General features: G+C 40.1%; 1 protein-coding gene and 1 long non-coding RNA gene across 8 annotated transcripts; one reads left to right on the forward strand and one right to left on the reverse strand.

The window, feature by feature from the left end:
- Nucleotides 1-2,727: 2,727 nt before the first annotated feature.
- Nucleotides 2,728-11,131, reverse strand: LOC122879135. 2 transcript variants are annotated; one of them, XR_006378639.1, is made up of 3 exons: nucleotides 9,211-11,115; nucleotides 8,876-8,962; nucleotides 2,728-2,855 (listed from the first exon to the last, which is right to left on the reverse strand). It is a non-coding gene; the product is annotated as an uncharacterized LOC122879135 (long non-coding RNA). The 2 variants fall into 2 exon arrangements; XR_006378640.1 differs by lacking the exon at nucleotides 2,728-2,855 and adding an exon at nucleotides 7,658-8,763 and having other exon boundaries at nucleotides 9,211-11,131.
- On the forward strand, nucleotides 6,191-22,651 carry zgc:113279 (uncharacterized protein LOC553749 homolog). 6 transcript variants are annotated; one of them, XM_044202879.1, is made up of 12 exons: nucleotides 6,191-7,355; nucleotides 7,439-7,616; nucleotides 11,178-11,344; nucleotides 12,729-12,753; nucleotides 12,980-13,026; nucleotides 13,177-13,291; nucleotides 13,481-13,802; nucleotides 15,057-15,162; nucleotides 15,908-16,054; nucleotides 17,245-17,305; nucleotides 17,997-18,160; nucleotides 19,628-22,651. In XM_044202879.1, the coding sequence occupies exons 2-12, from the start codon at nucleotides 7,451-7,453 to the stop codon at nucleotides 19,658-19,660; spliced, it is 1,353 nt and encodes a 450-aa protein (XP_044058814.1). In that variant the 5' UTR covers nucleotides 6,191-7,355; nucleotides 7,439-7,450; the 3' UTR covers nucleotides 19,661-22,651. The 6 variants fall into 6 exon arrangements, with proteins under 6 accessions (XP_044058814.1, XP_044058817.1, XP_044058818.1 ...); XM_044202882.1 differs by having other exon boundaries at nucleotides 13,487-13,802; XM_044202883.1 differs by having other exon boundaries at nucleotides 11,223-11,344.
- The last annotated feature ends 5,102 nt before the right edge of the window (nucleotides 22,652-27,753 follow it).

A 27,753-nucleotide genomic window follows, 5' to 3' on the forward strand; every position in this document is an offset into this window, starting at 1 on the left:
CACTCAGGTAGCGAACTCCACAGCAAGGACTAGAGTACACCTCCGTGCGTGCCCTAGTCAGAGCTGCCTGTCGGTGCTCATTACTAGGGCCATTTCTCCAAGTGTTTTTGATCCATATCACATCATAAATCAGCTCAGAGTTCAGCCGAATAGTCTGCTGGGTCCACAGCTTGGTCAGATCATACAGTTGTAGTTAGTATCAAGCAGGAGAAACAAGTAATAGGACCCAAAGACACAGACTAGGAGGCAGAGCAGGTGCAGATCAATGATTTAATAGCGAACACAAGGCTTACAAGAGTAGTCAGGCAGGCAGAGTTAAAAAAAAACAAACCAGGAGAGCAGTCCAAACAGGCAAATGAGTACAAAAGGAAGCAGATAAAAAAAGTCCAAGAACAAACACGGGGAACAAAGGCCAGGACGCATGACACAGGGACAATGACAAAGAGACAAGGGAATGACACAGACTAAATACACTCAGGTGAAGGGAGACACAGGTGAGATTAATCAGAGTGGAGCAAACAAACAAAACTGGCGGGAAAAGCAAACAAGACAGAAAGAAATGGCACATGAGGGAAGGAGAGTCTTTAAAAATAAATCAGGAAATAACAGACTGTACATAAACCCTCAAACCATGACAGTTGATGTTTGACAGCACCACTGATCGGAACAGAAAGAAATGTCTGAGGCCCCTCAGGCTTCGCTGGAAGGTGGTTGTTATCCTCACAACCATTACCTTTGGTGACATGACGTCCACTGAGTAGCGTCAACTGGATAATGCTCTCAGGCTCATTCAGTGCTTACTGCAGCCTCAGGCAGAGCACTGTCTGGCTTTGGCTGACACACCTTTTCTTCCTTTTGTCTCTTAGGCTCGGATAAGAATGTGGTCTAATCACCCTTTCCTCCCAGTAATGGGCTCGGCCTGGGTACATCATGGCACATTCAAAGCCAAGGTGGGAGAACATCACATCCCTGCTGGCCTTTGCATCCGGTTTTAGTCCAGTAGATGTAACTCTGTGAGTACCAGTCCACAGTTACATTTCAAAATGTCAAAAGCAGGCTGAGAGGAACTTTGGATTTGGGGAACTATTGGGAACTATCCCAAAATTTAGGAAATATAGATTTAAAGCTGTTGTATTCAATATTTCTATATGAAAAAAAGGTTCAAATGGCTACATGTATGTGAAAGGTGTCGCACGTAGCTAACTCTAACCCCCGCATAATTACCACCGAACACTGCAGTTCCACTCATCTGTACAGAGCTTTTCAGCGTCTTTTGCCTACTGTGTGTGTAATTAGGCAACTGTTTGTTAAACAAGGTCATCATATCAACCTAATAGGTGATAATATATCAGTACTGTATTAAGATAACAGGAAAAGTGAGAGCCAAGAGCCAATTGATTCCATGTTAATATCAAAAATAGTGATAGTTATGCAGGGTTTGGCTTTATTAAGGAATTGCTTGTTGTATGCACAAATTATGCAACCCTTCGCCCCACCACAGCAAGACTGCCCCAAACAGCTCAGCAAATGGTAGCATCCACAATATCACTTCTCTCAGGTGGTTGGAAAGAGGATAGGGTTAACAGTTCTGCTGTAGTTCTAGCATGCATCCAAACCAGATGTCAAACATTTAAGTACACCTTACACTTTGAGGCCCCAGAGGGCAGGTTTTCCACCCACAAATGCACAAGATTTCGGCAACTCGCCTTAAAAATATACAGCATTACATTACAATCAGAGCTATTTTCCAATGTATTGTTCACATTGACACTGTGAGCTTACAACAGGGCCACTTCATTAGTACTGTAGCAGACAAAGAAACTGTCTCAGATGGCCTCTCGTTTCGCTGAAGATACACTGAAAATACAGTACACTGAAGATACTGCTCATCTCAGGTCTTGCTATACTTGGAGCTTTGGTTAACTATTAACCAATATTAGGGCTGGGACAATTCATTAACGTAATCGATTATGGAAATACATCAATTTGCATATCGTGCGTCGTCGCAGCGCAATGAAGTATGGCTGCACCCGGACAAAGCATGGATTCCCCGGAGGACAAGCTGCAGCATTAAAACCTCGCCCGTAATCTCCCCTCGCTCTCCCTTCCCCTGCGGTCTACCGACAGTCGCACATGCTCTGCAGAGAAACACACACGGAGTCGCCTGTTTATAGAGGCCAACTTATGCCGTTGTCTTGTAAAAGCTCGTAAGTGCACCTGTTGGCGCCGATGTCATTCGGAGAAAGAAGCACAATGCAAATACCACCTAGAATTTTTACAATAGTAATAATGTAATGGTAGTGGTAACATTAATATTAATAAATTAATAATAATAGTGCAACAGTGCAGACACATACGGGAAGAGAGAAACAGAAAGAGGCGGGGCAAGCCGGTGTGTGTGTGTGTGTGTGGGGAAAAAGAGAACTGAAGGGTAAAGCCAGGTGAGCAGATTAAAGTAGTCTGTGAGTAAACACTAACATATGGTGGAGAATTAAAATGGTAACATAAGAAATAACCTACTAGAAATAGGGTAACATTAATTTATGAAATGAATGGCTGTCTGGAAAGTTGGGCAAACATGAAAAAAAAAAAATCTTTTGAAAATCATCAACAGTAACTTATATGTAATTCTGACACAAATAGCCCAAAAATTGTATGGCCTAAAGGTAGTTGATAGGGCTGCACGATATGGTAAAAATGTTATGTTTTGTTTTTGGCAGACCCAGAGACAGAGGTAAAAGGTTTTAATGAATCAATGATGATCAGATGGAGGGGTTTCGCTGGGCTGAGGACAGCAGGTGCAGGCAGGTAGGTGTGATGGAGTATGGCTGGGTGACGACGCTGGCACCGGAGTCCTGAAGCACAAAAGACAAGATCCAATTAACCATAGGCACAGGCAAAAACAAAAGAAGCCACACTAGAAAATAATCCGGGCAGTTCGGCAACGAGCTGGAGTATTTAAGCTGAGAGTTGATGAGGTGATTGGAGTCAGGTGTGGAGCCAAACCAGATGCCAGGAGAGGTAGCCACACCCACCCACACACACACACACACACACACACACACGTGGAGGAGGAGACAGGGAAGAGACACAGGAGAACATCAAGAAAATCTAGAGTCACGGCCAGAGCCATGACAAAAAAAAAAAAATCATACTGCCATTATTTTGACAGATATTAAGATTGCGATATGATTCACGATTAGTGGGAATGCTCATTTTTGCATCACAATTTTCATTTTCACTGAAAAAACTATTAAAATCATGATGATGATTGACATTGACATTTGTTGGGGTCTGTACCAAACCAACATGTTTTCTTCCATGGAGAACAAGATTTGCAGGCCAGGGCATCTCTGCAGCACTACAGTACTCACTATCATTATTTATTGCTATTGTGCTATTTGGACATTGCACTTGACCATATTGCAATTTCGATAATATGTCGATTAATTGTGCAGCCCTAATAGTTAGGCTAAACGAGACAGCTTGATATCTATCAAAAATCAAATAAACAATTTTAATTGATGTGACTTGTTACAAAAGACTCTGCCCAACACTGTTGCACCTAATTCTGTTCGTGAGAGTTTCAGCTCTGAGCACACCCATCTGTCTGTCAAATATTTCAACTACCAGATGGTAACAAAGGCCTCACATTTTATGGAAAACCACTATGAAGGGCAGTGGCATACAGACCGCCAGTCAAAAATTTGCTTCGTTCTTAATCGTCAACAAGTGCCCAAAAGTTATTATGGCCCAGATTTAACAAACACGCCATAACAGGTCTGACTAGATGTGTGCTTTAAAGAGACAGTTCACCCCAAAAGCAAAAACACATATTTTCCTCTTACCTGTAGTGCTGTTTATCCATCTAGATTGTTCTGGTGTGAGTTGACATGTTGTGAGTAGTTTCATGTAGGAACTTTAAAATACTTCCTACATGAAACTGCTCTCAACAAATCTGTGGATTATCTTGAGTAACAGGGTCCCAACTTCTGGAAAGAGACATTGCAGACATCTCTACAGCCGATACCTCCAAAACTCGGCCACTCAATTTATTTATTTTATTTATTTATATAGCGCCAATTCATAACTGAAGTTATCTCATTGCACTCACACCAAACAATCTAGATGGATAAATAGCACTACAGGCAGTGGTTAAATTGGCACATGCGGCCCTATACGCTCCCTACGCAAGTTGCCTAGGACCCTGCAAATTACGTTAAAGCCCCGCCTCCCCCGGGTGTCAATGTTCACAACTTTGAGGTGATTGAAGCGAAACTATTCTTCTGGTCACGAAATAGACCTGTGACTTTGTGCCTGCCAAAAGGTTAGAGTGAAATACAACTATTATTATTACGTTTGAAAAAAATGCCAACGGGCAACGCTGTTTATAAACTGCAGCTCGGAAATATGCGTTCATATGCGCATGCACAAAATGAAACTTGCGCTTTCCAGCAGCAACCTCTGTGGGGAGCAGTGATGACACTCGAGGCACATTATTTTAAAACAAGACAATGATTTTCTAGTCTCTCAGTCAAGGTTTAATTACAACTCTGGACTAATGCAAGATGGATTGACATTGGCTCTTGATTAAATATTGAATTTAAAATGTTGATTAGCTGCATACTGGGCAATATGAATGCATATCTCTCAGTAAATAACAACCATCATGTATTCAGCCAAGCCATAGTATAAATAGTATTTTTTATTTGAGAATGTATAAAAGGAAATCTGGGGGAGCCACACAGCTGTATACGTTTTATTTGACTATTTTGAGAGATAAAGCTGCAGCCCTAGCCTAGAGGCTTATGTTTACATTGTATAGCCAAAACTAAATGTATAATATTGTGAGGACTGGACTAATTACCAGGCAGCAGTGTTATGTTATTATTTTCTACATTTTATATTTTCTGCAATTTCTTATTTATGTTAATGTTACTATTCGCTTATCTTTAGAGTCTATAGACAAATTTCTATTCAATAAATAGTTTGTTATACCTCATTCTGTTCTGTAGAGGTTAACTTATTCTGAGACCGACAGATGGAGCAGACTGTTTTAAAGCAGGGAGGATTGTAGCACTGAGGTGTCAGGTGTGACAACGGCAAATGGTTTACATGGCTCACGGGTCAGGTGGGGGGGCCCCTTAGGAGAATTTTTCTGAGGACGGATGGCAAGGTAGGGAGAACAATAGGTCAGACACTGAAGGAAAGGTAAGAAGGTAAATTTTTCTGATATTCTGCTTAAACTATGTTTTGATATTTGATACAGATACACAGTAGAGTGCACTCAGTTTTATTGTCATCAGCTGTAGTTTTGCGCACTGCTCACAGTATCTAGAATGACTTTGCTCCCACAGTTTACATGCTATTCATTTTTGTAAGCTACCATTCTTTAGCTTAGCAGCTAGCAATGGCTTCTCTCTCTCCCTCTCACTCTCCTGCTCTCTCTTGCTCAGTGTGTCAAATGTTTAGCTATTCCTTTGCCTCCTTTAGTGATAATGGTACATGTAATTGTACCATTATCATAATTTATTTGTAGCATTGGAGGCAAGGCGTAGTGAATTGGAAACGTGGTTCCGCACCATGGGAACTTAATCATTAGCTGCTGTGGTTAGCCAGCCCCCAGTAGTCGGTGCAGACCGACCAGAGGTAGCTCCTGTTAGCCATCTTCCGGCAGCTCAGGCACATCCTGTCTCAAAATTATGCCGAAAAACTAGTGTATGCATTTGTTACTTCTAGGTTGGACTATTGCAGTTCCTTATTATCAGGCTGCCCAAATAAGTCCCTTAAGACTCTCCAGTTGATCCAGAATGCTGCAGCATGTGTGCTGACAAGAACTAGAAAAAGAGATCATATCTCTCCAATATTAGCTTCTCTGCACTGGCTCCCTGTAAAATCCAGAATAGAATTTTAAAATCCTTCTCCTCACCTACAAAGCTCTTAATGGTCAGGCAGCATCGTATCTTAAAGATCTCATAATACCTTATTACCCAACTATAACACTGCGCTCCCAGAATGCAGGCTTACTTGTGGCTCGTAGAGTATCCAAAAGTAGGTTGGGAGCCAGAGCCTTCAGTTATCAAGCTCCTCTCCTGTGGAATCAGGTCCCAGTTTGTAGTTCGTAGTTCTGTGCTTTCTCGTCTCTCTCCTGTCGCTTTCAGCAGGTAGTTCTGCCTCCTGAGCTGCAGAGTCTGGATCTGTGGTTGTGGGCCACCTGCTGCCCCCGTGTTCCTGCTCGACAACTGATACTACAGTTGTTGTTATTGGCTGTGTTACTAATACTGTCGTTATCATTCCTATAGCTGTCATTCGCTGAATAGCGTTTTAGTGTTCAGAGCATTGGGTTGTCTCCCCTTGTTTTATTTTACTTACAAACTTACACCCACAAAACAAATTCCAATTAAACCCCTGACTACAGGTAAGAGGTAAAATATGTATTTTTGATTTTGGGTTGAACTGTCCCTTTAAGTGTTTGGTTTCCGTGTTTAAGAAACTCCAGCTTTACTCTAATGCTGTCAGTCAGCTATGTATGTATATATATAGCCAGCCAATGCTTACTGCTTGCAACCTGTATCTCCTAACCACTTGTGGGAGAAGTATTCAGATCATTTACTTGAGTACAAATAGCAACACCACACTATAAAAATACTAGATTACAAGTAAAAGTTCTGTATTTTATTATATACTTTAAATACTTAAAAGTATTATCATTAGCAAAAGTTACTTAAAATATCAAAAGTAAAAGTACTCACTATGCAGCAGAATGGCCCTCGTCAGTGTATATTATAGTATTGGATTATTATTACTGATTCATTAACATATAAACAGCATTGTTGCAGTTAGTTGAGATTGATTTAATTTTAACTTTTATATCCTGTTAGATAGTTTAATCAATAACAATGATTCACATTTTATAAGATATGTTTTGTCTGCATAGTGACTCAGAGTCTAAATACATACATTAAAATAAAAACATTGCCACTTTTGATACTATTGAGATTAGATGCCTGGTGGCCAGATTACAGATTTGTCTTTTTCTTTTCTGCAGCCTGAAGATAGTTTCTAAACATATTTAATGCAAACACCATGTGTTAAAATATGAATTGAAGTGTTAATATCGCTATAGAATTCCAACAATTTTCTGTCACATTCTTTAGCGTGGGAGTCGAAATAGATTTCCCCCAAGCAGCAGGCGTGGCCATCCTCATCTTTGGTACAGCCAGTGTCATATTACCAGTTATAAAGCGCAGAGCTATCAGTGTAACCTGGACTAACACACAGGTGCTGTGACTCACTGAACACTAGCTCAGCCTTGAAGGAGAGCGGCTCAAGCTTTGCCCAGCCACAGGAATTGGGTTAGTATTTTATTTTGAACTCTTAACATTGGATGGCTGAACTCCCATTTGGTCATAGTTCACTTTAACATTTTATTTTTCAGTAGTTGTACAAGATGAGAGGGCGGTACAAACGAAGGGATCCGAGAGAAAGAAATAATGAAACAACCGGCAGCGGGGCTGGGTTCTCTCCTATGCCAGGGCAAACAGAGACAGGCTTGGCTGAGCCACACACACCTGTTCCCGGTTTTGTTTTCCAGGATGTGGGCGGTAGTACAAAAGGTAGGACAACTTTACCAGTTCAGTGGCAGTGTTCTGTGAAATAGTCAGTAATTATTTAATGGCAGTATTAAAAAGTTGAGGCATTCTTACCCAAAAACATAAAACAGCATTTTGCACAAATACAGCTTTGCATTTGAAACTGAACTCATAAACAAGTGACAGATTTATTTTCACACATCTGTAAAGGCTGTTGACTGTTACGCCTGTGCCCCTCTGTGGCAGAGGTGTGCGGCTGCGCTGTTGAGCACATGAAACGGTGCCATTAGTAAGCAAAAAGGCAACGCAAGAGGTACACCGTCAGAACAGAGCAGAAAGTGGACTATATACAACAACATCAAATTATAAAGATTTACTTAATGTTTCTAAGAATCTTACACTGTTTTAGGGCTGTATAATAAAGAAATGGATCTCAAGTGGCTGAATTCTAACCTCTGACTGGAAGAATAGTGTACAGTATTTTATGACCAAGATAAATGATACTTATTGTTAATGTGCTCCAGAGCTGCAATGATTAATTGATTAATCAATTTGTCGATCGAAAAAAATACAATCTGCAACAATTTTGATAATAATAGTTTTATCGTTTGAATGATTTTCCAAGCAAAAATTCCAAACATATGTTGGTTGCTCCTTTCATTTGTCTAATATGAAAGTCAATGAAATATCTTTGGTGTTGGTTAGAGAAAACAAGCACTTTGTATTTTCCTAGAGCCTAAAGTGACATCTTCAAAGTGCTTTTTTCACTTTTTATAGACCTAACAATCAAGAAAATAATCAGCAGATTAATAGATAATGACAATTGTCATTAGTTGCAGCCCTAATGTGCTCAGATAGAGGGTACAGTATGCATGTGTGTTCCTGGAACAAGTGGCGCTGATGCGGTGCTTAGTCAAAGAGCAACATATGAAATGATGCATCTTTTTGTTTTAAACTGGGCAGTGCACATAGCAGCAGACAGCAGAATTACATTTTCACATGTCTCAGTCTAAACAATGGCATCAGCATCCTCTTTCAAGATGAGCATGTTATTTAGTGACAAGCAAGGGCAGCTTACTGCTTAATATGAGGAATGTGAAATAACCACATCTAAACACTTCAGTGTCTGCCTTCCTTGGTAGTTGTGTGGTGAGTGGAATCTATCACATGGCTGAACAAAAAGAAAATGGAATTTTACACATCTTTACACATTAATAAATCATTTTGAAAAAGTACAAACACCTAATTGGGTGTCTTGTAAACAGAACTATGTTACAGCTCACCACTATGGCCACAGCTGTTGTTCTCCTTGTCCAAATGTCCTCCTGTCTTTGTGGGCTGCTGCTGCTGCACAGATCAGCTGTATTCCCCTGATCCAAAACACAAGTCACTGTTTCAGAAACTAAAGTACTGGAGACCTAAAATGAGCCTGTCATTGTGCACTGTGTTTAATAAATACTGTACGTCCATTGTCATCCTAGCTGGATTTCCTATTAACAAGTATTTATGAGTTGCTCTAGTGTGTTCTGCCATGCACATTTATGTTTTTACAGACTGTTTAAGATTGAAATTATGTTCTCATTAGCCTTTTCTCTGCCAATGCTAACTAATTATTTACCTGATCGTCGTGATTCCTGTGATGTAGACTCTTCTGCTCCTCAGCCCAGTCGCGAGGCGATGTTAACCCTGCCTAGCATGACTAGCTTCCCCAACTCTCCATGTCCAGTCTTCTCAGATAAATGTTTCATGTCCCTAACCTGTAACAGTCCATGTTACAGTATATCTTTAGCCGCCATCATGGGAAGCAAAATACTGCATTTACATGACAGTATCCGGCTAGCTAAACCTTTCTGTTGTAGTTTCCAATTACGGGAGAAGCCTCGCGTGTAGCTGTACCTTGTTCGCTAGCCTGTTTTGGTGTCCGGTTGATGTGGGCCAAGCCCTTCTCCACCAAAGTTCTCCTGTGAAATGGATGAAATATGTCTGGAGTACCGCGCTCACCGATGTCAGTAACGCCAGGTGACCGAGCGTGCTGGGGGCGCTAAATGAATCGCCCTTTACTCAAATACAAGTAAAAGTCCTGCATTTAAAAATGGCTTAAGTAGTGTGTAGTTAAAGTATCAAGTAAAGTAAAATGTTTCCAAATGCAGACGGAAGTTTGTTTTTATCATACATGCATTAATTTGTAAGCTGTATTGTTGCACCTGGTTCTTTATATAGTGGGCATTAACTGGTAATACTTCTGTACTTCTACTTATATAATGAACGTGAACACACAGAGACGCACCGCTACAGGCAGCCGCTTCAAAAACACCAAAACAGCCGCTGCTAGCTAGCTAGCTTTCTCACAGTCCATTAATCGCCATATTAAACGGTCTCATACTCAGATTCACCCGGCTGCTCAAGAAACAGGAAGAAAGTGGTAAAGCCCGCTTTACTGCGATTGGCTGCCAATCAAATCAAAGGAGGCGGGCTTTACTGCTTTGATTGGCTGCCAATCAAATCTGACAATGATGAGCGCCTTGCGCTGAAAAGAATATGAATATTTTAGACATCACATTCGAAGACGTTGATTGGCTATTCAGCTATTTGCTGCAATGTTTTTAAAGAAAGAGAGGGTATGAACCTCCCCCCAACATGATGATTTATATTTTATATATTACACATTATTGTGCATTTTAAACACACATACTTAAAATAAGTAATTGTTGTTTATTTTAAAAATGTTTATGTTAAAAAGAAAAATCAAAACATACTTCCCACCTGCGCTCCCTATTGGCCAGCCTCCACTGTCCTCAAGTCACACTCCAAATTAAGTTACTAAATCAACTCCTCTTTGTAACAATACAGTTCAGCAGCCTCCAAAATGACCAAAACATGGAGTCTACACCCCTCTAAAACCGTTCAAACAAAAACTGAACATTATAGCCTTCCTGAAAGGAGAATTTATTGCAGGGCTGTAAATGTTAATACATTTTCAGTACATTTTCCTCAGAAATGTGATGGATAAAGCTGCATAAATTGGAAATACTCGAGTTAGTACAAGTACCTCTAAAATTCAACTTAAGTACAGAACTAGATGTACGTAATTTCTTTCCGCCACAGCTGAAAAAAATGTTGGCTTGACCAGATATTGGCAAATGAGTTGTCATGATCAAAATATATTACTCACTACTATCAGGTCATCATTTTTGGTTACAGACACCAAAGAAACAGGCAGAGGATTAAAAAAAATTGTTTGCTTCTACGATGCTGGGAAATCTTTTGGCAGTTGATGTCACACTGATGTCCATTACAGCTACCTAAAGATCCAGCTATGCAAATCTTAGTGGTATTCTCAGAACAGAGCTATTTAGAGCCAGTTTGAGCTTGTTCAAATAATATACTATGTCTACAGCTCAAATAGTCACAAAGAAACAGAGTAGTGTTTCATATTAATAACTATCTTTCTGACAGCAAGATTACTGTTGCTGTCATCCTAATGCTGGTGTTAGACTACACGATATAATGACCCAATCCAACAGACATGAGGGCACAACAGTTTGTGTCTTCCTTCTAATGTTGTGTCATATCAATGTTTTGTAGTGGGATCCCGCCATAAAGGTTCATCATCCATTGTGTCTTCACCAGGTGCAAGATGTCCCATTTATGATGGTGACAAGGTCTACCTTGGAGTGCGTGTCAAAATGCCAGTAAGGGATCTTCTGAGAAACATCCGCCTAGCCCAAGGCTGGGAACCTCAAGATTTTCAGGTACCATTTTTAGTTTTTAGTTTTTTGCCCAAGTGGACTTCACGCAGTGCCAAAAAATAATAGTTGATATTGGTAAAGGTGTTCATCAAGATGTCAAAATATAGACACAATCTGTTTGAGTAAAATCACATTTGGTTTTCTTTTTACACAAACTCTGATGGATAAATTGACTTTCTGTATTACGTTTTTACTGTTGGTTTCCTGGTTGGTTGCTACATGTCTAAATGTGTAAAGAAATATACAAAAGTCACATGTGCTCACAAATAGCTTATACATTTGAAACAGTTTTAGTTATTTTTAAGTATTTGGCTAGATTAAAACATTTTGCAGCGAGAGAAGACTAATACAGTTTCAGTCCCTATAACTTCAGCAAAGCTTAATGGACTTTATAGGCAGCCAGGTCCTTCTTTCATCGTCTGTCTTTTTTGCAATCCCACACAACATGTATTCAATTATGAGGACACTTTTCCCAGTGGTAGTCCTTTGGCAACTATATAAATTAAAAAAATGTGAACATTTGTTAAAAATCAGCCGTAAGTGCTTTAGGTTTTAAAGTTTCACAAACACGTTGCCCCGAGCGATCTGTTATACACTGCAACCCAAGTGAAAATGATGACGTCCGTCCCTCAGATTGTATTTGGCACGCAGAGGACATGTGGCTGATGACTTGTGGTCTTGAATGAGTAATGAGAAACTTTTTACTCAGCAAGAAATTTCATAACAAATTGAATAGAAATCATTTCAGCATTACTAAGAAGTTAGGTGTGGTTTTTTTCTGATTTCTTTTCTACAGTCCAGATTTTTTATTTAGCAAACATTTTTATTTTGTCTTCATTTTATTCTATTTATTTATTTTGACAAAAATGTGTAATTCCATGAATGTAAATCCACCAGACTAGGCAGACTGGCCCACTAAACTGTGGGAATCCTGATGGTGGCACGACAGCAATTTAAGTAAAAGTAAAATTAAAGCAACAATGAATTCTGAACGAATATTCATTTTTTTATCCCTTTGTCCTTCTAGATCTGTAGTCCTTCCCCATACTTGGTTACAGATTCTTTTTATGCATGACAAACTCCACTACAGATTGCCTGAAGCAGAACTAAGACGTGCCTTTTCAGTTGATTTATTTGGTGTAACCTGAGTTTGAAACGCATTGTTTGTACGCGCCTAAATAAGCTGAGCTGTAGGCCTAAAAACTACAGAGGGTGATCAAACTATTGCCTCCAGAGCTCAGTTTCCTTTAGTCTGTTAGACATGACGTCTATGCCATTATGCCTGCAATCAGGGGACTTTCATGCTTGTGTCTGAAGAATCTGAAGCATTTAAGACAACTCACAACAATGTTTTTTCTTTTCACATCACACAAACGTGTGAACGCAGGGGCTATACAGCAAAACAGCCAAAGGTCAGTAAAACCCAGATCCATGAGAGTTAGTAATTTAGGTGTGGCGTCATGTAGATTTTTGTTCCTCCTGTAATAACAAAGGTTGTGTGGCTCATGAACCACCAGGAGGGAACAAAAACCTGCAGGACACCAGCCTGTAGTATGCCAACTAAACTCTCATACTGTATAGTACTCTCAGACTTAAACCTTTTTAATTTAACTTTAACTTTTTCATTTTTTTCCACAGGAGTCAAGGAACGAGTCAAAACTCGCACAGGACGCCTAACTACCAAGGTCAGTGTTGAAAAACACAGATCCCAGGTCCTCTCAGTAGGTTCCTTGCGCTTTCAGTAAAGGCAGGTTTATGGAACGCTGTAAATCACATGTCAATTTTGAGGAGCTGTTCATATAACTCTGCATACCTCTGCTGTCTTTGGCTTTCAGAGAAAATGCTCTACAAAAAGCCTGGAGGAGCTGGCAATCATCGTCGAGGTGCTGGAGGAGGATCTCAGGACCGGTAACACCTACAGCTCCCCTCCCCAGTCTTGTTCTCCAACTGGTAATTCATGGGAACCAGATCCACATTTATATAGTTACTCCTTAAAATATAACCTTGATAAATATGCAGCACTTTGAGTAGTCAGAAAGACTAGAAAGGCGCTATATAAGCACAGTCCATTTACCATTTACCATAAATATGTTAACAGCAACTACTACCACTCCTCACATGCCATATCTTCTCACTAAGGTGCAGGGTACAACAGTGACGATTCTGATGAAATGATCCCCAGCCCCCAGTCCTACATGACCTACACACCAGGCACAGCAGAGTACCACCAGGCCCTGTCCCCTCCTGGCTCCATGAAAACCAGCACGCAAACCAGCCTCCAGCCTTCCAGCATCGGAAACATTGGAGGAGACGGTGGAAGAGGGGAGGAGTGGTTTGATCCCCAGGACCATGACTGGAACCTGAACAGCTCTTTCTTCTGGACACAGCTGCAGAAAGAGGAGAGCCAGCTGAATGAAATCTCTGACCCCGTACTGCTGGCCCCTGATGGACATGGCAGGACGTAAGTTTGGTGCAAGAATGTCATGGAAATTATGCAGTGCATCCACCTATTAGAGGGGATCGATTTTACACATCCAAGTCTGAGGCTAGCGGCTCTAGGCTACATTAGCCGCTACTAGCATAACAGTTTGCACTGTGGGTAATGTAGTCGCCAGGTTTTGACAAGAAAGAAGAATGTGTGGAATAAAAAAAGACGATATATCTGGTTCTGCTGCATTGATGCATTGATTTTTTTTTTTTATACTTTTCTATTTTTAACTGTCCTTCTTGAGCCCAACAATGTTGGAATGAGTGCAATGCTAAATCGATAAATTACTCTCTAAAGTAAGGCTAAATTTCAAAAGACAAATCACAGATCAATGTAATTTAGAGTGTGGCAGACAGCAATGGATTCAAGCGCTTTAAAAGTACAGTAAAAAGTGTAACGTTTAAAAATGGGGGTTGGGGGTGGGGGGGGACAGATCCCTGTAACAAACTGTGCCGACAGGCGAGATCAGCAGTGTAGAGTCAACACGCTGCCGACAAGTTTCTCTTTGGCTTTGCTTATGGTAGTGGTTCTGTCTGTTTTTAACATGTAATTCTTTAAGTTTAATTTGCTCTGAGCTCTCTCTTTAAATGTCCGTCTTCTTAATACTGAATAGATGACCTGTGTTTGTTGTCTCAGGTCTCTGGTTTAAAGACCTGAACTAGTCTGATCAGTACCTCTATGTTATTAATTATTGATGACAGTGCATGATGGCTGAATTCCATTTAGCTGCTTCAGTTTCAGGGTCCTGGTGTTGTGCATGCTGGCTCTGTCACACTGTCATGGCTCAATGGGACACTTCAACAGAACATCGTTAGTGTTATCAGTAACACCTCCTGTGCTTTTCCTACCATGACAAGTTCAAATGTCTGCTGTTAAAAAGGGCTGTGGTTCAGTTTGTTGAGCTCACTCGAACCCGGAGGCTTCTTGCAATTAACTCCCTCTTTCTCTTCTTCTTTTTTTTTGCGAAACACCTCTACTAACTACACGGTATATTATAATATTGTAGTGTATTATATTTTTTGCTTAGTACTTCTATCCCTGTGTGCACTGACGTGATAGTGAGCTGCTGTAACAAAAGAGTTTCCCCTCGGGGATCAATAAAGTATTTCTGAGTTCAGACCTGTTATCCTCTTACGAGATTGTATGCTGCCTCTGTTTCAGTAAATATCTTTAGTGTGAAGTCATTTTTTTTTGTCTAAATATGTCGGATTGTGCTTGTCCCTCCAGAGCTCTCCATACAGTGGCGTGTGTTGGGAAGAGGGCACTGGGCTACGCCATCGCCAAAAGGATGGCCGCACTCAACAGCCTGGACCTCAAAGACTCTGATGGAATGGTAAAGTACAAAGACTTTTAGGATGTCCATTTCTAGTTTTTGTGTATAATTTCATTTGAATTTTTCTATACCATAGAGTCACCTCCAGTGTTTTTACAAAGCATATTGTAGGAAATTCTGGAGCAGCACTTCAATGATCGTCCTTTCTGTAAAATGCGTATTTGAGCTTATCTAGTGTGCAAACAAAAGGATTAAGATACAGTTATTATCGCAGCCACCATCCACTCTCTGCTGTGCAAAATAACATAGTCTGCCTCTCAATGAATCTCTGCTACAGATGGTTTGTTCACGTTGGTTGGATCATACTGTATTCTCTGTCAATATGTATAATTAAGTGGTAATTTTGCAAAACTGCAAAGTCTCACAAATACTGCTTTAATTACAATTGTAAAGTCAGTATACACAGTATATCATTGTATGATAAAGATTCATACTGAACAATTATGATATTATGTATTTGACCTTATATCAGGATGATATTTAGGTAGCAGTGATCTAAAACTCTTAGCTTTTATTTTACAGCTTCATTTACACTGGTTATCAGCACTGGTGCAGTCAGACATACCAGTAACTGGTCAGTGTTTAAATGTCTGATGGATACAGCTACTGGTGCCTTAACTACAGATGAACAAATTCCCTGTGGCACAGTGATGTTTTTAACACATGTTGCAAGAAAGTTTGCTTGTTGCGTCACCATTGGACAATCTGATCAATCACTTTAATGCTAACTGTCCTCTGTTCGCAGACCGCCCTCCTCCATGCAGCAAAGCACAACCACCACCTGATGGTAGCAGATCTGATCGGTTTGGGGGCCAACGTCAATGAGACGAACAACTCAGGAAAGTCCTGCCTCCACCTCAGTGCTGAGAAAGGCTACATCAGAGTCCTGGAGGTTACAGCCTTGTTTTCCTCTCTGCTGCTCAAAATCCTCATTACAGAAATGTCTTTCTGCAGCTCACAAGCATTACTCACATATCACATCATTTTTACTTTTAACAAGCAACATGACCCCATTTGTCACAAGTTAAGGACAAGTTGTGTATTGGTTGTCATGTCGGGAAGGTTTCCTCTGTGTCGGAGTTAGTGAATAAAGTCTTTAAACAGCTCAGATGAAAATCTTTGACAAAAACCAACATAGCCGGTTTTTCAAGACACACCAGCTGTGCACAACGCATCATCCTTTGGTTATTCAATGTAGTATTTCAACAGCGTCATGTGTTGAGTGAACTTGTTTCATGATTGCGTTTGTATGATGGATGACTCATGCCATGTGGGCCTTAGTGAACAGAGAATTAGTATGGCACAATTTTTTTTTTACATTTTAAAAACTAAACCATTAATCAGTTTACTAATTGGTAGATGAATTGATAATGAAAAGAATCATTAGTTCCAGCACTATTTTAGACCATACATTGATCATTCATTCCTCAACCAGTAGAAACAGCTAACTGCAAATCAAGAATACACTCGATTGTCTACCTACAACCAGAAGGCAGCAGGGATGGGCTCTTTGAATTCCACACATTGTCAAAACATTATTCTACATGCCAGATCAAGTGGGTGTAACGCCACAACCTCCACCAACCACACACACATCTGTGATCTTGTTCACATCAAACTGTACATAGGTTTCTAGCTTATGTGGTTCAAATTATCAGCAGTGTAGGAGATTGTGATGTTGTGGGGACACAGTGGACACAGTTAACACAGTTCCCAATGGAAAGTGTGTTTCTGTCAGTAATCTGCATCACTGAAATCTCTCAGGACTGCCATTGTCCACCAGTCTGTTCCCTCTATCCTCATCCAAGAGCTTCAGGACCACAACAGCTGTGGTACCTTTCAGTATGTGCGGCAACATGGCAACATGTTTGTGCTGCCTTGTACTGTGTTCACAAACAAGAAAATGTTTTTTTCTGTGCAGGAGCCAGTCTGTACTCCATTACCAAACTGACTGAATGTCATCGAGAGCAATGTTTTTAAAGCAGAGGGGAACTGATGTTGGTCTATAGTGGTCTATGGAATCTTGGCTCATGCACAGGTCTGTGAACTTGTATCTTTACCAGTATGTATGTTTTCTTTTAGGTTCTAAAACACTCAATGATGGATGGTGTGTACGTTGACGTTGAAGCCGCTGATAACTCTGGTAAGCGCTGTAACTTACTTTCAGATCCTTGAGGCTTCTAAATAATGATAAACTGTATTTATAAAGCTCTTTTCCAAAACAGAAGTTTACATAGTGCTTAACAATTAGAGTAAAAGGAGATGCTGATGAGTGGTTACATATTAAGATACATAAAATGGTTGGAAAATAATACACATTTAAAAGTTTAGGGACCACACTTGCAAAAGCTCAGTCCCCTTTAGATCTGAGTTTGGCTTGAGGTATAGTAAGAAGAAAAGAAACCTTTCATCTGCAAATAATTGTTAATAAAACATTACAATCACTTTTTGCCAAAATCAGTATTAGCAACAAAATTATCAAAATGTTGTAAACATTGCATGGTATCACACAATTAGTAATATTGGGAAATAAAACAGGAGTATTGGAACAAAGGGACATCCAGCATCTGTGTTTAGTGAAACTAAAATCAAAATCCTCAGCAACAGAGTAAACCGCTGCATTGACAGTATACCCTCTGCCTAGAATAAGTTTAATTTGTTTGCGAGAAAAGTTTCAGTTGAGAACAGTGGATTTGATTTTCTTTGTCAGTTACCATTTTACAGTTAGGTTTGGGTATGGTTAGATGTCACAGTTAAAGAGTTAGGGTCTGTGTCTGTAGTGAATGAAAGCTCCTCAAAAGTCCAGTAATCCAAACGTTTGTGTGTGTTCTCAGGAATGAGTGTCCTCCAGTGTGCTTCAGTGGCTCTGAAAGCCACAGTACGTGAGCTCGAAAGCATTAAATCCCCCAGTCACACCAGACTCAACACACTCCGCCAAGAGCAGTTGATGGAGACCCTGGAGTGTCTGCTGCAGATGGGCAGCTATCTGCATACCATGGTATGACACTGTGTAACAGCTACGACTGGAAACCAAGTCTTATGATCATGTTACAGCATTAGAGCTGCATTTGAAATGCCATTTGGAGGAACTCCTATTGAATGAGACGTGATCATGTTATAGGAAAGCGACTCCCTTTTTACAGAAGCAGTAGCCACTAACCGGCCACCATAACATAACTTCCTGTGCGCTCAGGCCAGCAGACTCCTCTGCAGCGGCCGCGCAGCTATGTCGTCTCGCTGCTCGCTCACAGCCCACTAACAGTCGTAGCCGGGGAGCATTCAAGTACAGTTGGCCCTTGTTTGTACTTTGTACACGTGTCAATGTCAGTTGTGAACTTGGTAAACAAAATGAACCTAGTATCAATTTACAAAGCTATCGGTCTGGTTCATCCCTGTTCCCTTGTGGTAGTTGTCTTGCAGAGTATGCTATTGTGGAGTACTGTAAAGAAGGGCTGAACAATCAATTGAAATACTATCAAAATCGCAATATGTCCAAGTGCAATATCCAAATCTATCTTTATCATTTTTTTGATATGTGTGACAAAACAGCATTTAAATTTAAAGTCTTGTTCTCCAGATTGAAGAAAACATGTTGGTTTGGTACAGACCTCAACAACTGTCACAAATCATTGTGATTTTAATCGTTTTTTCAGTGAAAATGAAAATTGTGAAAAAATGATCATTCCCACTTGAATCATACCGCAACCTTAATATCTGTCAAAATGAGTGCAATACGATTCTTTTTTTTACCATGCCGTGCAGCCCTACTGAAAGTACGCTTGTATGCTTTTGAAGTATAGAACAATTTGTTCCAGCAGTGGTTGTCAAGTTCTGCATAATGAAGATGAGTAGACTCACCTCAAAGCAGAGCCATTTTCCTGGTCTATTTTTAGATGTACTTATTGTCAGCACTAAGCTGGCATTATGCCTTTAGGGGCTGAAATGTCTCTCCTCCAGTGGAACACTTGGTTCAAGAGTGAAAAGTCTTGACAACAATAGGACACCATGTAACACAGTATCTCATGACGAGATACCTCTGAAACTTACCGACTGAATTCCTGTCAGCCTCGACTACACTTTGAGCTGAATAATTAAATTTAATATAGCATGCTAAATGTGAGCATGTTGACATTAGCATGCTAGTGTTAGCATTAAGCCAACGTCAGCTGAAGTACAGCTGAGTCGGACAAAGGACAGCTTCAATTAAAAGTAAAGCTGAGCCATGATCGACAACATAGAGCTGAGCCTCACAAGCTGAGTCTGATGTGCCAAAAGGCCACTGTACAGAGGAGATGACCCCTTTCCTCTGGCACCTCCCTCAGTAACTTTTACTCTTACATTAACTTGTTTTACTGGAGTAATATGTGTTGCATATATTTAGGCATCTAGAGACACTTATGCAGAGACACTCATTGAACTTGTGACACAGACTTCTGATGACTAATTCTTTTCCTCTCTTTCTCAGGGGAGCCGGAGTATGCAACCTAGAATTGCTTGATTACTCGGCACATCTGCCCGGCAGGACATTTTGGAGACCCGACGGTACTGTTCTGAGTTGGTTCAGGCTTGAGTTTGTCATGGAGAGTGGGGTTCTTTGCTCTCTAAGCACGAGTTCAGGCCTGTTATGTAAAGCATCTGAAGGTTTTGTGTGTGGTAAAAATGCCACTGATTTGCAATCAGGCATTTATTGTAACCTGCACAGAAATGTTAGGTGCCCATTACTTGGTTTCTGTGAAACTTCCATTGTTTGTTACATTAGAGTAACAAGTTGTCCTCAGTTAGTGTGTCTGTGGAGATCCAAATGTAAAATAGTTTTTAAATATGATAGCATAACTACAAACTATAGGCTTTTTCATGCCAGTTTAAGAGGGTCCAGTAGTATTTTGAAAGCCTGACCCCCAAATACAAACCTTTCCAGCAGGGAGGGAAAGTGACCTTAAACATACTGCAAGCTTTTAGGTTACGCATATTGTAATATTAAGGCAGCAGTGCCACAGTTTGTAGTTCATTGCTGAATATATTCCGAAATGTCTGATTCCAATAACTGGGTCGATTTTAAAATTACATTTTTCAAGAACCGGTCAATAAATACATGAAGAAAGATTATTCTCTTGCAAGAACGGGACATTTTCCCTCCCCACTGGGCTCCAGCTCGATTTGTAGCCAAAGAGATTTAGAGCCGTATAATTTATAAATCAGATCTTTTAAAGGACTTTCATACTAGAGGACATTACAAGTTTTAGTAAGCATTGTATGGTGTTGGGGAGTAAATACAGTTTAATTTGATTGCCTTCACATGTAAAAACACAGTTTTCAGCCTGTCATGTGAAGGAGTTTTGGTTCTGTTTATGCATTACTTCTTAGCATATTGTCACGTTTTTGGACTTGTCTACAAATGTAAACTGGACTTTGTCAAATATAATTTACTGTTTTCATGAATTATTATGCTTAAAGGAATACTTGGGCATTTTGGTAAATGCACTTATAATGGGAGTTAGAGGAGTTCAGTTTAATCTCTTTGTGTTCTATAGAGAAGCATTCAAAATGTGTTTAGCCTAGCTACCTTGTGTCAATGACTGGAAGCAGGGGAAAGAGCAAGGCTAGCAAGGTCAAAGATGCCTTCCAGCACATCCCAAGAAGCCCAAAGTACAGATTGTATCATCTGTATGTAATACATGCAGAAGTAGAAAGTGAAACATTGTGGTCTGGCAAGCAGTTGGCTTGCACATTGAAGCTATTGACTAACAAATGCTAGTTGCAGTGACGCAGCATTTCAACGCCTTGTTTTCATAGTGAAGTTGTCAGCTTTGGACACTTTCCTTTCTCTGAACAAAACCCAGGTAATTCTTGGCTGTAGGCCTACTGGCGGTTAGCATGCTGGCTAACAACATACAACATATAAACAAGACAATTTTGTTGGAAGGAATATTTTTCCTCTTAGCTAGGTCTTTACCCTGCATTCGGTCTTTGTGCTAAGCTAGGCTAAACACGTCCTAGACCATCTTTCAAGAGATAAAAGTATAAATATATATTATAAAGTATTGGAACACTGCTGTAGTCCATGTAAAGGTTCTTGTTTTTAAAAATAGTAGTTGTATATTACTTTCTGACATTTATCTGGTGTTCTTGAGAGCTGTGACACTTGATTGTGCCTCAGATTGGTTAAAGCCATATGATCCATGCAGTCACTAATTTATTTTAAGGGGTTATTTTAAGTGAGTATCACGAGTATCATTTTCTGTTAAATGTTGCTCAGACAAAGATGCTAGTATAAGGTTTAAGAAGTTATGTGATGACCTTTCTTTATAGTTTTGTAATGTGGCGGTCACAACAGTCATGAGTATAACATCACATTAATGTAGCCGCAAGTGGCAACATGGGGGATTTATACAACGGGAGCATTTTTTACTATTGATAAAGATGTGAGTAATTTGAAGTGATAGATGGTCACTAAGTGGTAGACCATAGCTAGTATGAAATGTATTGACTTGGAACAAAACCATAGTCATGTATAGCAATTTACTGGCAGCAACTGGTTTAAATGTATATTGTTAATCAACAGGACAGGTTTTATTTACTGATAGTCATTAAATAGTAAGAGCAGCTTACTAAAAAGTAATCAAGAACTTATTCACTCATGAACGAATGACAATTGTGTTAGTTTACAGTATCTTACAAATTCATTTATGCTATCTTGCTACTTAGAAGGTTACAAAACTATTTTGGGTTTTTTTTGTTTTGCATTTTGTTTTAATGTATACAGAGGGTTGGGGATTCTAGTTGCTGTTTGTATTTTCTATTTAGAAAGCTGAAAAGGGGAGAAAAGTGTGGGTTTACGGTAGAAAACCCGTCAGTCATTGTATGAGTCAGTTTTCAACTTTAAAGATGTCACCATTGTTACATTCAGGTTGTATTTGTCTTGCTTTATAAATCGTGATGTTTGATCATGCAGATTGTTATAGCTCAGGCAGAGCTGCTCTTTGGACTGGAATTATGTCATAGTCTCAACCAAAGCTTTTCTAAATACAAATAACTAATGAATGGCAAATCAAGACATTTGATCACATGAATAAAAAAGAGCGCCAATTACCAAGTTTTTCAATTCATGATCATGTTACTCATGATCTTTAAAGATTAACGGGCTAGCCTACAGTAGCTGTAGGCTAATATGGGTCGCCTGAACTGCTTCATATTAATCTCAATCTCAAGTTTTTGCTCTACTCTTAAATGAAATTTCACACAGACATGTGACTCCACAAACATCCATACACAGAGGGTGCATCTATTTGCAGCAGCTCATTGCAGTGTGGTAATACAGTAGTTGTCCAGCAGCTTATTACGTTTTGATCAAACAACATGTAAAAACTGTATTTTGTAAATACACAATGATTCACATTGGTGGTGGGTATTAGTTCTCATTATCACAAGTCATGCCTCTGTATGCACATTTTCATCTTCAAGAGTTCAATAAACTTCTGTGTTCAGTGAACATTGTTTTTCAATTCATTTATTGCTGGACTCGAAGGTGCCAATCTTTTTTCACAACATTACATATGATTTTCGATTGGTAAACATTTTCTGTACTGTTACACAAGCACATGGAAAACACTAGCAAGGAAGAGTTTTCCCCCGTTCTCTAATCTGCGACAAAAAGATAATACAAAAATAATACAATTAATATCAATATTATGTCCTTTGGAAAATGGTCAGCCCAGGTTGTCTTTACAATGCTCAAACTGCATCCTAAAGACAACCAGTAGACTTTTTTTGGAACATTGAACCTATTGTTGACAAAAGACAAGAACTATTAGATTTCACAGCCCAAGTTAAGGCAACTTGATTGCAAAACCACAACCACCTTTCGCACTTTAGCTGAGTATGCTGTAGCAGTATTCAAAAAGACACATTGACATCTATATTGATGATAAACAGTATATTTCTTGACCAGTTGATTTTTAATAAATTAAGAATGACAGCAGCCTACCAAAAAGTACTCAAGTATTTATTTTCTGTTAAACAAAATTTCCAAGTCATTAAACTGAGTGAACATTTTTAACAAATTTAAATGACAAGCTATTAAACCCAAATAACAGGGCTTAAAGCAGTGGAACAGCACACTCTTCGAGCTGTCGGGCTCTTTCTTGTGTCTCAGTATCACTTAGATTTGTCTGGGCTTGCTGGGCCAGTGTGGCTAGATGACTAGTTGAAGCAGCTGTGAGCAGTTTGTTACGTAGTGCCAAGGTTCGATGGAAAACAACCTTTACATGGGAAAGAGTGCACTGAAACCCACATTCTCAACCTAGAACATGATATGGCATAATATGTGACTAACTCATCTGAGGTCAGACTTACTCACCACTTTACACAGAAATAACCAACAGTTTGGAAGTATTTCCTCTTCTTCAGGCTTCATCAGGTTATCTGATGATATTCAAGTAGCCACAACGAACAAAATGAGAGACTGACGGGAAAAGAGGACATATCAAGCAAGACGGCAAAAAGTTGCGGTTGATGTTTAAGCAAAAAAAAATCGAGAGGAAGAATTGAATTGCACAACAAGAACCAACAATTGGGGGGAGCACAAAATGTTCCATAAAACAGACCTAATTCAGAAAATGAAATCAAATAGAAGGGGTTTGTTTGCATGTGTTCGTGCATGCGTGCCTGCATGTTCAAAGACAGAGAAAGACAGCAGGTGGGGCAGAAAGAATGGCTATGTTGTTCACCTGAGGGGGAAAGTGTTTTTTTGGCTCATCAGACCGGTTCCATATTTCAGTTTGATGAAAGGTGTGACTGCAGGAAGCTGTTGTTATGGGAGAACTTAGATTATGTATAAAATAACATTAGATGGAAAATATAACTGTAAAAGTTGAATTGATACTACCATCCACAAATATCAGTACAATTTTGATTTAATACATTTTACCAGAAAAATGACTGTATACAAAAACTAAAAATATTTAAACAGTGATACATTTTTTTTGTTACATTCTTTTTGATGGTTTACAAAACACTTAGTGTTTGTCCTCTTTCATTCATATTGGTATTGTTTTTTATATATATGCCTTTAAAAATAGGTTTTATAACATGTAGTTTGTAGGGGGTTTTGTAATTCTTTAGTTCACCTTATTTATGCAGTACTTTAAACGCAACACAGGTGATTCAGTGTGCTATACAGGCCAATGAAACACACCCAGCCCACAACCCACTCAGTCGAAACAGGATGATGTTGAAGCAGCTGATTCTAAATACCTGCTGTGTCAGTGATATATCATACAACCTGTCATGTTGTGGCTAATTTTCAGTACCAGTTATTTTAACCTAAAATCAGTTGGATGAATTTTTATTTAAAGCAGTTTTCTGAAGTTTGATTAAAATGCTCACTCTTGGTCTTTTTCAGACAGATCTTTTTGACAGTTTTGTCAACTAATGTTTTGATGACTAAAATGTTCATGGTTTTATTTGACTAAAATGTCTTTAGTTGACTAAAATTTGGCTAAAAATAAAAAAAGAATGATGTGGACTAAATATGAGTAAAACCCAGAAACAGTGTTCCTGTGCTCACTAAACACACAATGTTTTCATAGGGACTATTTCTTCATAAGAAAGTAAATGCAATGAAACAGAGGAGACTGGATTATCCAAAGTAAAGGGAAAGAGATGTTTTTGTACTGTAAGCAAAACTCCATTCACCTCCACTGCATTAAGTCGAGGTGGAAATCTCTCAGAACCTGGGCACACGGGCTAGATAACACCAGGGGTCAGTGAGAAAATGTGTAGTTTTGTAATTTGGGTGAACTGGCCCTAATAAACGAGAAATGTATTTCTTCACCGCTAGTGGAGACAGGGACAGCTTTAGGGAGTGAAAGTACAGGTTTAGTGACTCCACCCACCAGCAGGGGCCTGGGCCTCTCCACAACTGCCCACCCCAGAGGCTCCCCCCTCCCCTACTGCAACAACGACTCTCTCCATCCTGGAGAGGGACGTCAACAGACTATTCAGGAGGCAGAACCCCCGCAAAGCCTGCTTAGATCCTCCACCATCATCCCTGTCCCCAACCTCTGTGGTAAGGAAGTCCTTTGAGCACCTTGTGTTGTCCCACCTCAAATCCATCACCCACCCACTCCTGAACCCCCTACAGTTCGCCTACAGAGCCAAAAGGTCTGTAGATGATGCTTTAAACATGGCCTTCCACTTCATCCTCCAGCACCTCAGGAACCTACGCCAGGATCCTGTTTGTAGATTTCAGCTCCGCCTTCAACACTATCATCCCAGCTCTACTACAGGACAAGCTCTCCCAGCTGAGTGTGCCTGACTCCACCTGCAGGTGGATCACAGACTTCCTGACTGACAGGAGGCAGAACGTCAGGCTGGGGAAACATGTCTCTGTCTCGTGGACCATCAGCACCGGTTCTCCTCAAGGCTGCGTTCTTTCCCCTCTGCTCTTCTCCCTGTACACCAACAGCTGCACCTCCAGTCACCAGTCCGTCAAGTTAATGAAGTTTGTGGATGACACCACCCTCATTGGGCTCATCTCTGATGGGGATGGGTGGGTGGTGACCTGGTGCAGTCAGAACAACGTGATCCTTTTAGTGGGAACTTCTGACATTGCTTTTTGGGATAGATATTAATGTTTAACAGAGAATAATTTGTACATTTGTCAAATCTAGTGCCACACTCAAGTCAAAACTTCCCTTTGACCAACACATGGGCCCATAACAAGGTGTCTCAAACACTACTGGTGGGAATCCATGAGTTTATTCTGAAATTAACATGGTCTTCAGAGGAAAAATCTTGACCCCTCTAGCACCTCCATAAGGGAAGAAATATCTATAATCTAAATCTAGTGGGTGGATTTCCATAAATTTACTGAGCACATTTATGTTCCCCAGAGGATGAACCACTGACTGCATATTGCCAAGACTCTACAAGCTTTTCTCCTTGCTACCCTCAGGCCACAATGCCACCTTTGCACACATGTCTAAGAATCTAATATCTAATCCATTAAATTGCCTGAGCCTCCTTTGATTTAAATGACCCCCAGCCTTAATATTTTTGGCCCCAATTACTGTGCAACGAAAGCTTAAACTACTGCTGGAAATCAGATAGTTGTACCACCTTGTCTGGTCTTCTGCATCTCCATCCAGGCTGGCCTCCTGAAACCCCCTCCACCCCCACCAACTCACCCAGCATCTTTAACCTCAGCCCCCACCCTCATGCTGCACCTCCTCCACTGGCTGCACACTGCTGCTCATAACGAATTTAAAACCTTCTTGCTGGTATACACACAGCCTCAAACAGAGCTGCAGGCCATTCTGCCATCCCTTTCTCCCCCTTCTTGCATCACATCCCGTCTCCCACATCATCCTCCCCTACTGGCTCTAACATGATCCTGTGTTGCCTTCGTCTTACCTCTAATTTCTTTAGCCAGCACATCTCTACATGACTGCTCACAGGAACATCAATACCTTACTGTAAATTCATAGTTGCTGTTTGTTGCTGGTGATTTGTCATATCTTCATCGTTGGCTAGAATGTCTCATGTTATAGGTCACTAACTGGTGCTGTGCAACGTTGACATCAGTCACTTGTTCTGTCCATCCATCACTTTGGCCCAATAATGTTCAGATTGCCACGACATTTTGTGTGGATTTTCATGACCCCAGAGATGCTTTTCTGAAGATTTTTGTCTTTTAAATAGTTTGAACATTTTTAACCACTGCCATCAGTTCACAATTTCCATTTGATCAACACTTTGATCTATGACAATGTATACTAAAAAGTCCTTGCCCCAAGAGGATGAATCCTATTGTTTTGGTGGTCCCATAATCTTTCCTTTAGTCACATCATTAGTCCAAAACCTTAACTCTAGACAGGAATGTCAAATTTAACACATGGTTTGGCTTGAAATTTACTATACGCGTTCAAGCTCCCCTGCGGATGAACCCTTTCTATTTTGAACACTTGATGACTTCAGGACAAAATCATAGAAAAGGTTTCAGTCGTAGTCATCTGGACACAAGACGTTTCGGCTCCCATCCGGAAGTCATTCTCAACTGTGAAAAAATGGGACGGGAACTCAGAAATTTAAGCTACTCTGAGTTACATAAGCCCTGCCCTCAGGAAGGAATCTACCTGAGTATCTGTTGATTAGCTAGTTTCACCTGAAACTGACCTAATAGTTTCCAAGATGGCCCAGTAATCAGTAATCAGTGAAAAAGTATCAATCACTCTATGATGCCCAATAGGGAGATCTAGCCACTATGACCATGCACAATCTGACAGAACTATGACAATCCCTGATTACCACATTAACTGCCAAATTAGAATATCATGTCACACCTGATAACCTCTCTGTTCCATCCTGTGTTTTTTTAATTCAATTCAATTTTATTTACATAACACCAAATTTATAACAGAAGTTCTCATTGCACTCGTACCCCGCACCCCTATAGAGCAGGTCTAGACCGTACTCTATAACATTATTTACAGAGACCCAACAATACCCAGCATGTGCAAGCACTTGGCGACAGTGGAAAGGAAAAACTTCCTTTTAAGAGGCAGAAACCTCGGGCAGAACCAGACTCAGGGT

The sequence above is a fragment of the Siniperca chuatsi genome, linkage group LG7 (genome assembly GCF_020085105.1).
Source record: "Siniperca chuatsi isolate FFG_IHB_CAS linkage group LG7, ASM2008510v1, whole genome shotgun sequence".
In the NCBI taxonomy this organism is placed as follows: domain Eukaryota; kingdom Metazoa; phylum Chordata; class Actinopteri; order Centrarchiformes; family Sinipercidae; genus Siniperca; species Siniperca chuatsi.